At 39.2% G+C, this 10,195-nt stretch overlaps 1 protein-coding gene and 1 long non-coding RNA gene across 2 annotated transcripts in view; both read right to left on the bottom strand.

The window, feature by feature from the left end:
* The window catches only part of LOC144666468 (uncharacterized), a 220,111-nt gene extending 217,162 nt beyond the window's left edge, over window positions 1-2,949 (bottom strand). The window contains exon 1 of the long non-coding RNA XR_013573188.1: window positions 2,817-2,949. This is a non-coding gene — a long non-coding RNA (uncharacterized LOC144666468). The remainder of the gene's footprint in view (window positions 1-2,816) is intronic.
* Window positions 2,950-3,060: 111 nt separating this feature from the next.
* On the bottom strand, window positions 3,061-6,804 carry LOC144665006 (rhodopsin-like). Its single transcript, XM_078526193.1, has 3 exons — window positions 6,556-6,804; window positions 4,059-4,678; window positions 3,061-3,295 (listed from the first exon to the last, which is right to left on the bottom strand). Exons 1-3 carry the CDS (start codon window positions 6,802-6,804, stop codon window positions 3,061-3,063), a joined length of 1,104 nt encoding a protein of 367 aa, XP_078382319.1.
* Window positions 6,805-10,195: the final 3,391 nt, after the last annotated feature.

Below are 10,195 nucleotides of genomic sequence, written 5' to 3'. Positions count from 1 at the left end.
GCTAGGCACGATTTCCGTCGCTCTCTCAAGCTCGAGTCTGGTACCGGTCTTCTAATAACCAAGCCTACCTAATTTGCCACTTAGCAAACTTTATAACAACTTCGAAAATTTTTACAAATGAACTGGGAAAAAAGGAAGGGAGCGGATGATACGGAACTTGCTTGAGAATATCTCAAACCTATTCAACTTTTAAAAAACATTTTAACGATAAAGACTAAAAGTTAACTTAAAACATGTGTTTCCATGACAAGTTTGTCTTAACATCTCGCACTACTCAAATTTTGGAGATATTTTAAGTGCAGAGTGCACTATTCAAATGGTTAGTGGGCTTTCGACCATGATAAGAGACGGACCATAATTTTCTTGGAAGGGGGGGATGAAAAATGTTCCTCTGCAAACTTTTTTTTTTAGTTTATGTACCTCTGCAAACATTTTTTTTCCGAAATTCGTACTATTTTCTGTTATACATATCGTTTTTGCAAACAATTTATTTTGTCTTTCCAGGCCCTGCAAACATTTTTTTTTTTTGATATTTTTCACCCCCCCCCCCCCCCTCCAAAAAAATAATGGTCCGTCCCTAAGGAGCTGAGGCACTGCGCCGTAAACATATAATATCACTCAAATTACTTTTGTCCATTGTCCCCTACTTAAGTGGACAATCAACGTGATGAAGTAACCCGCCACATATGAAAAAGCCATATTTCTTTATTTAATGTAGCGGTGGGATTCGTACTGAAACCACGGCATACAGTTTAAACGGATTTTCCAGGCGTTTATTCCGGCATCGAGCGCGGGTTAGCTCCGCAACTCCACATACAATGCATAAAACACACCCCGGCGTGATCAATCGATCAAAATCGATGATCGGAAATCAATCAATCAATCGATATCAATCGATGATGGTTAGTTAATTGATATCGATTGGCATCGGCCAATCGATGACCAATCGATAGTCACAAATAAAATTTCCTTAATTACATCGATTGTCATCGATTGCTATCGATTTTCATCGATTGTCATCGATTGTTATCGATATCTTGCGGCAGACTTGGGCATCCCGAGGCACTTTTCACTAGACCAAGCCACTTATTTTCGAGTTATTTTCCTGTTGCTGTTTATTCAAGTTTATATTTCTTTGGCTTGTTTAGCTTACGTAATATTATACCTGCACATAACACAACTTTTTCTGTTATATTTCTCAAGTAATCTATACGCTAGTGTAAACCTTGCCCCATTTCTTAATAACGTTGTTTTTTATGCATAAGATGACAGTGTATCGCGAAAAATAATGAATAAATGAGGTATTGATCACTTTTAAGAGCCACTGAGTTGATGTAATAACACCCATATTGAATCAAGCCAAATAAAAAACGATCGATGAAAATCGATGGTAATCGATGATAATCGATGAAAATCGATGACAGTCGATGGAAATCGATGAAATTAAAAGTCACAAAATTTTCCGTCATCGATTGGTCATCGATTTCCAATATCAATCGATTAATTGGCATCGATTATAATCGATTGGTATCGATTATCATCGATTATCGGTTTCATTGATTGATCACGCCGGGAACACACTTCCAGAAACTCTATCGAAACATTAGTCCCTATAAGGCTCAACTACAATGCAATGCAATGTATACCGTAATGGCGTTACCTGTGGTCACGCTTGTTTAACGCACCTAGAATAACAAAACTCTACTACATTAACACTATACAGTACATGCATTTTGCTGCATTATGCAGGACGCGTGTCACATATGAACCTAGTACTGTAAATGGCCTTGCCCACCATGTGTCTCTCCGTAGCTCAGTGGATAGAGCGCCCGCCCCAGCCTCGTCCCCAGTCGTCCCCGGCGAATTTGAATGTGACGTCACCTGCCAAGCTTGTCGGGAAAGTTCGCCTGGGACTATCGCGCTAGGTTCCAGTCCTCCTCCGCTCACTCGCATAGCGCGGTATGGCCCGGGGACGAGGCTGCGCCCGCCCGGTATTTGGGAGATCCGATATGACATGAATACTACATCTTTCTCAATTCTCTTTTACTTTGTTATTACTATTAGGAGATTTCTCCCTCGTCTTATAAAGCTTGGAGTTTAGACATTATTCTGAATAATTCAATAATTTAAATTATTTTTTTAACAAAAGTGCAAGACACATAACGCGCCCGGGAGACTTTCATGATAGTGGAGCGGTGATGCTCTTCGGAAAACTTGAATAAATAACCCTAAAAGAGACCAATCTGGGCGTGGCTCAAGCTTTATTTGACCCCAAAAAGAAACCGTTTTAAAACAAACACAAATAAGAGCTTTTGTGACTTCAATGACGAGATAAAGACATTATCGAATACTTTCGTCAGTGAAAAATTAAGCGATTTCTTTTGAGATTGAACTAACCCATAACACAATACGGAGACACTTTTTTCAAATTACTTCTCGTGCAACCCAAACAGATACCGTGATAGGAAAAAGCAATGGCGTTCTCATCCAAACAACCTAAGTGAGATCTAAATCTGCAATTTACAACCGTAAACGAGAGGACAAGCACCACCGTCACTTTTTACTCTGGAGTCTTGCCCACCGGGATATAGGGAGGTTATTTGACCAATAAGAAAACGCATGGAACCTTAGAGGTTTCATCAAATCAAGACAAAAGTAACGTACTAAGGCAAGCCCGATGAAAGAAAATACTTACGTTTCTACATATTTAAAGATGAATTCCAGTCCGTACTGCGCAATCTCGGCTGCAATGTTCATGTGAGCCTCACACGAAGGAATGTTTACAAGCAAAACTAAAAATTCCGTGACAAACTTACCTTTTTCTTCATTATTAACGCCAGATATCCTTGCAGAACAAATAATAACGAGTAGAAGAACCTTGACGCTATTTCAAACCGACGTTTCAGCTCATCGAAATTTCTTGAACGAAATGAACTGTAATGGCGGACTAAAAAACTTTATGTATGCTGTCACCGAAGCGTAACGTTTCAATGAATTCAAAACAAAAACGAAAACAAACCCCGAGTCTGCGCAGTACGGACTGGAAATCAGCTTTAAACCTTACAATAAAGTTTCCTTTGGAGCCCGGCTGTTCAGTGTGTTTTCTTCTAGTAGATGTGTGCTTGGATTACAAGGCGCGATCTGATCATAGTAGCACGACCGCCTGTCACCACTCAATCCCGCATCAGGTGAAGTAGACTCAGCCAAAACGACAGCACCCAAGTTGATGGCAGCGACCCCGTTATCCTCCCTCTGAAGACTGAAGCCGAAGAGGTTCAACGTCACGGTTCGAAAACTATGATATATAAAAAAACGAACAAATAATCCAAAACTATTGAGTCAAAAAAATTAAACATATTACAGGGTGTAGAAAACTACTATTTAAACAAGTTGTTCAAGTCTCAGGTCTGTACGTTATTCCGTACTCGAATTATCCGTCAAAATGTTTCACGCAAATTTAGAGAGCACGGTATGAAAACGCCATGTTGGAGCCCAACTGTTTGGGCTCCAACATGGCGGCCGGAAATCAATGAAAACATGTGGCATTTAATTATGCTACAAAAGAGGTCAGATCACCCTCATGAACAAGAAAACATTCACAGAAATACTTCTCGCAAAACCTCAACTGTTCAGATTGTTAAAAATTGCAGGATGAGGCATTTTTTCTGAGAACGTGACAGCCTTCTGGCGGCCATCTTTAATTTCGTGTGGCGAATGCTTCCGAGCTAAAAACCTTTTACAAGATAAATATTAGGGACGTCTAATAGCCAGTGAAGGATAAAAACTCAGGGGTCTTGAGATTCTGGGTTTTAGAATTTTGATGACGTGAAGTGAAAACCAAGAATAGAATTGTTCTCGTTTATTAAAAAAAGAAATGCTCTCAATCTAGGTAGTCATTGTGTCTAATTTTTTTGAACTAATAAGTTCAAAAATTAATTGACTCCCATTAATCAACCATTCAGTCAATCAGTCGACCATGTGAAGACAGGAATGCTTACTACTGGACATGAAAGGGTTTTAGGAATTAAACGATGCAACGCTATCTTCATTGCCCTTACCGTTTGCTGACAAGCAAGCAGATCAGCGGGTTGTACACGGTGCTAGCCTTGGCGAATATTCCAGGAATGAATGATGTTTCTCTGTCAAACATCTCCGAGCCACCAAGCACTGATATCATGGCGCAAACACAATATGGCGTCCAGCTTAGAACGAAGCTGCCTATGCCAGCCAATACCATCACGACTGCTTTTCTTGCTTTCTTCTTGACCTCCGGAGTAATCAGGGCAACATCATGGTTTTGTTTCGACCTCCTGTAAATCCTGATGGAACAGACGATGGAAACTCCTAGGGGAATTACGAAGGCCAAGAGGACGAGTACCAATAAGTAGGCGCGTCCGGAGTCAGTATTTTCCCTCCAATTTGGAGCGCAGATGGAACCACCCGCTTCGAAAGCAAATGATCCCCAGCCCACCATGGGAGGGAACATTACTGCAATTGCGTACAACCAAGTGACTGTCAAAGTCTTGATGATCTTATGGCGATCCCAGGTCTCTTGCTCGGCCAGAACTGTTTCAAGCTGCACATGTTTCTCACTAAACCTTCGGAAGATTTTAACAAGGGCCAGAACCATCGTAGCAAATGTTGTAATGCAACCGACCCCTGTGAGGAAGCCCACGATCTGAAATGGATTAAACAAACACTTTTAGTCGAAGGAATTTTAATTTAAGCCTATGCTTTAGCTGCTACGTACACACGTAAAGCCAGGATCATTCTATTGTTTCATGCAAGAACATATCAGATTCGCGGATTTCCAGTGGAACACGTATGGTTTTCTGCTTATAAGAGAGATAAACGTTTATTTTTTTTTCCGCGAACGGCAAAAATTCAACTTCTGCCGTCTGCTGTTTGGCGTTCGTACACAAAAATGAGAAGTTTTGTGTTTGTCATGAATTTGGGGTTTTTTCATATTTTCTATAATGGAAAATTTAGTAGAATTCGGTAAAAAGGTAACAAAATAAAAAGCAAGCTCGCGTTTGCCGTATGATGTCTCGCTTTATCTCTTAATAGGTGAATTTCCACTGACGCGTAATTTTTTACGTGCGTTTACGTGCGTGAACGTTTACTTGCGTTCACGTTTATGCAAGTCGTTCATACATAGTATCACTTTTCGCATATAAAGGCTCCGTAAAAGTTGGCTCCAGGGAGAGTTCAGGGAGAGCATGTCCCTCCTACCAAAGACAACTTTCCTTTATATAAACAGGTACTGAAATATACCGACACGTCCACCCACGTGACCATGTAATAACACGCACTCGCGCATGCTAGCTAGATATAATCCTACTACCAACCTATATAGAGGGTCTGAATGGGGTTTAGTGTTAAGTGTTATACATGTTATTTACCCATAAAACAGTCTTTTAGCATTGTAGAATCTTGTCTGCTCTTCGAAAATAGGTAATAAAATCACTCTTGAATTTTAAGCCTGTTCTGTGTATTCTCCTCGAAAATCTTCGGTAGTCTTCAGACATCTTGGGTAGTCTCTGAAAATCTTCGGGAATCTTTGGTACCCTTCGGAAATCTTCCGAAATGAACGGGAATCGTCGGAAAATGGCCGAAAACTTTGTGATATACTAAACAAAATAATATCGGCCTTTTTGGAGCCGTTTTTGTTTCTTTCTGTATTAAGTTGGTTACAGTGGATTTTTTACTGTTAGTTTTGAAATACCTTAAATTTAATTGTTTCTTGTTACAGAGCCGAAAAATCAAGTGTTAAGTGTTATCGAGGTAACCCCATTCAGACCCTCTATATACCCACTTCGTTTTTTCTATAAAAATGATCTTTGAGAATTATGAAACGAAGACGAACCAAAAGTTGGAAAAGTGCAATGGAAGAAAATAGAAAACGAGGTATTTGAACTTAAAATTTGAGGGCTCCATTTCCATTTCCATTTTCGGAAACGCAAAGCAAACAATTTGCAGCCTACGATGACGTACATAATGTTTCCATGGTTATTAATTAGTCATACGTTCATTTCACGGGCTAGGCGTTAGGGCAAAGTTAACGAGTCGAGTAATTCAAGCAACTTAACTACATTGTAATTTTGTGAACGAACTTACGTAATAAAGTGTAATTCCGATTTATCGATTTATCAAAAAATTTGGTTTAAAAAATCATAGAGCTAAAAAATCTTGAATAAAATTGTAGTGTTCGAGCGAGTAAATTAATTCAAGGAAAACGACTTTCAATTCTAGTTCTTTGAAGGTTCGAAAAAAAAAAAGTTCAGGAAAACGGCATCCTACAGTAGTGGTCAGTTTTAAACAGTTTAACGTTTCCTTGCACTAAAATGTAAATAACCAACACTACAACGCAGCAGTACACGAAAAAAAATATTGCAGAAATGAAAAATACGGTAAATAAAAGTAGATGGCTATGATTTCAATTTCCATCAAAACACTTGCTTATTTTTTTTATTGTCAATGCGTTATGTACAAGTAACAGGTCACTATTTATATTTTCACAAACGAGATTAAAAATCATACTCAGTTTTGTCTAACCTGACAATGTAAATCTCCAAGCAACTTTTTCTGTGCCCAAGCGGACGCGACTATCGCTGGAAAATCCACTGCAATGACGATAGTATTCGAAAAGGCAACGTTTAGAAAATATGGCGACAGGTCAAATTTTCGAAACTGCGGCTTCAGCAGAATCACGACTGTAATCGCCTGCAGCGCAAAGCCTATAATCATTAACACAGTCATAACTGTGCCTAGAGCGACGAATTCTGCCTCGTTCAACGACGACATTTCATCAGCTGCTGTTTCCTCGCAGACGAAATGATCAAGAAAAACAGGTTAAATACGCTTATGTCTGGCGGCAGGCCCTCTTTTGACGACGTCATTCAATTAACCGGCTTTTCTCGTTTTATGATTACCGGTTAAAAAAAAGAGGACGGGAGGACTAGAGACAAGTGAAATTGGCTTTCCAGACATTTATTTAAATGCAAATTTTGAAATTTGGTAATTCGTCAAAGTAAGATCTTCCAACTGTTGTAGCTCAGTCCCTAGGTGTTTCGTCTTGGTACGATTGCTGCACGATGACTCGGCTGAGCACAGATCACAGAATGCCCAGAACTATAGTTGGCTGTAGGCTGTTTTTGTATTACTTAAGTAATAATATACATCAAAAGTTTCTCGAATCTGATTGGCTTAGAGAAATGCAGTGTTTAAAAAATTTAATGCAGAAATGAGGGAATTCAGTGCAAAAAAAAAGAAACAAAGGCGGCATCCTGATTGGTTAATAAACAAAGGCAGCCACAGGGGGCAATCAAACGCTTCCACGCGATTTGAATGGCGCGAAGTTTGGATCTGCTTCGAGACGCGAGCAAAAAAAATGGCTGGAGTTTTGAGCACTGTAGAGGACAAGAAGACAGCTCTAAATTACATAGGACTGAAAAGCACTGGTTTTTTGTTCTAGTTTTGGAATAACTGGTTTCCTAAGAAGGAAATTGCCGACGAAATCGAAACTACAAGCGGACTATTAAAGCTTCACGCTTTGCTTGAGCAAATTTATTTACGCCGAATTCAAAAACAAACACATTGGCGAAGATTATGGACCAGATAGCCTCAAGTTATGCTAACATCGCTTGAAAGACACTGTACTTAGAGAACAGAACTTATAGGCTTTCTATTGTACGAAACAGAGAATTGTTACGTACAAGGAAGTGTTGAAATAAAAAGAGAAACAGCTTCACTTGGCTGGCCGTCGAGTTGAAAGCGCTCAAGCAAAACTCGACAAGTATTAGAAGCAGAAGAAAATCTCTGGAAGAGGTAAAACCCAAAATCTTTTATTCAGACAATTCATTGGACTGTTTAGCCAGATTTTTCGACTAAATAACTTTAAAAAATTGTACGTTGTTTGGGCTTTGACCTTGTTTTGAATGAACGCGTGATGATATTTGCCGAGTATGAATAAATTGTTTTTGTACGAGATTTGCGCATGTTATTTTCTCGCAATTTTTTCACGAATAATATTAATAAGTAATCACATGATTTTTCTCGTGCAATTTGGGATAAATAAGCACTCGTAAATTTTTCAAAGACTACAAATTGCAATCGCCCTACGGGCTCGTGCAATTTTGTTAGCCTTTGAAAAATTGACTCGTGCTTATTTATCCCCAATTGCACTCGAAATCATGTGATTACCTATGCAAATTTAACAGCGCATCAATCGAAAGTCAAACCAAGAAGGCTTTTTTGGTTTTCGTACAGTATTTTATCAGATACGAATTTAAAATATAGGGCAGAATAGATTAGTGTCTCCTTGCTCTAACCCCCGCGGCCGATTAGCGCTGGCCCCTCCTTTCTGGACGGGGCATGGGGGTGGTGGAGAGGGCAAAAGATATTTGACTTAAAGGAGAAGTTCACTCCAGAATGACCGTTTATTTTCTTTACGCCAATAAAAAGTTTATACAAAGATATGTTATTTACCAAAATTTCAGCCTCCAACGTGCGCGATAACCCTACGAAATCTTTCTTTGAAGTAGCCCAAAACTTGACAACTGAACGCCGCCATCTTGGAGCTGGTAATGTATGCGTGACGTCAAAGAGCTCAGCCTGAAGTTTGGCGGGGAAATTTAAATACTCGAAACTCCTTACTTCTTTGTATTGGCTTTTGTTTGTCAAAATGCCTGTTTGTGCAGCACCATTTTGCTCACACAGAGCTTCCAACTTTCACCGTCTTCCGATATTTAAAAGAACAATTGCTCAAAAGCGGACAAAAATATTTGTGTGTTCCGAAAACTATGTGGAAGACTGCTTCAAAGTAGATCAGAGATGCAGTCTCCTGCGTGGAAATATCCACAAAAGATAGAAAAAGCCAGACGCAATATAAACCATTTTTAAGAAATCTCCTTCTGTAACTCCCTTCAAACGACATGCAAGCGAAAGGAGGCGAAAGAATAAGGAAAGAATGGAGGTTAGCCATTTTGCTTACTGTGTTTTCTCAAATCAAACACCTCCAGCGTTTATTTCAAACTTGGCGGGGTCCGGTGTTTATTAACGGAGTGCAATTTTCTGTTATTTTTTCATTCCCGAGAACCACGATTTTTCTCGCCGTCCCGGCCGACAAACTGCTCTTGGGTCTCCGAGGATGATTTTTACCAAAGTAACAGTATTGCATTCGGCATGTGCATGTTGCAATCGAGATTTGTTACAAACCGAACTGCAGAACATAAACAACCAATGAGTCCATAAACGGCAATGTCGCCAACGTCCTCCGCAGTTATAAACGTTCACTCTTATAAACAACAGTGCGTCAGTCATGACAACACGAACGCGAACATTGCTCTTTCATTTTGTTTACAGCATCCATCCTAGTTATTTTACGCCGGACTTTCCTTGAACATTATAAAAAAATTACCAAAGAAGCAAACCGTACCAGTTTGTCGTAGCAGTGCTATTTAAGAGAATATATTTACTTGTTTGCTCGACCGCAAATAAACGCCGGGACCTCGATCAAACGTCCCCGGTGTTTATTTAAAAGTTAGTATTTTTGACCCGACGTTTATTAATACGAAGCCGGAGTTTAATCGGTGACCCGCGTTTACTCGAGCAAATACGGCGACGGCAAATAATTACAGCATGAACAAAAATTGACTTAAATTGGCAACAACACTTCTCAGAATAGAAATAACAAAACAGGCTAAGTTGTTAAAAATTTTGGATGCAATGACTGGGTTGTACATGTAAATAATTATAGAAGGAGAAAAAGACAGAGAAAAAGATACAAACAAGTAATAAGTTAAGTTAAAATTTTGCTTGATCTAAAATGAAATAATTCAAACATTTCTAGCTCAGTCAGTCAACTACAAAAATGACATAAAGTTCACTTTGGGAGTTGCGACCTTATATTTGATCAAGAAGAGTTTCTCTGGTTGATTAAAAGTCCTCCCTGAAATCAACTAAAAAGTGAAATAACATAAACACATCGTTGGTTGGTATTGCGTCTGGCTATTTCTTTTTTTTTGTGTGTGGGTATTACGTAGGAGACTGTATCTGTGATCTTCTTCAAAGCAGTCTCCCGTATAGTTTTCGGAACACTCAAATATTTGTGTTCGCTTTGGCAGTAATTTTTCGTCGCTACCCATTCTTATTGAGTAATTTTTCTTTTAGATATTGAAAGACGGCGAAATGATTT

Source organism: Oculina patagonica, chromosome 9, assembly GCF_052425735.1.
Source record: "Oculina patagonica isolate OP01 chromosome 9, crgOcupat, whole genome shotgun sequence".
In the NCBI taxonomy this organism is placed as follows: Eukaryota; Metazoa; Cnidaria; class Anthozoa; order Scleractinia; family Oculinidae; genus Oculina; species Oculina patagonica.
This window is presented reverse-complemented; position numbering and strand designations above follow the sequence as displayed.

Coding starts and splice junctions, on each gene's coding strand:
- LOC144665006 (XM_078526193.1), bottom strand. CDS start 6,804: ATGTCGTCGTTGAACGAGGCAGAATTCGTCGCTCTAGGCACAGTTATG. Junction 4,679..6,555: donor TTGGAGATTTACATTGTCAG/GTTAGACAAAAC, acceptor AATCCATTTCAG/ATCGTGGGCTTCCTCACAGG. Junction 3,296..4,058: donor TGCTTGCTTGTCAGCAAACG/GTAAGGGCAATG, acceptor TATATATCATAG/TTTTCGAACCGTGACGTTGA.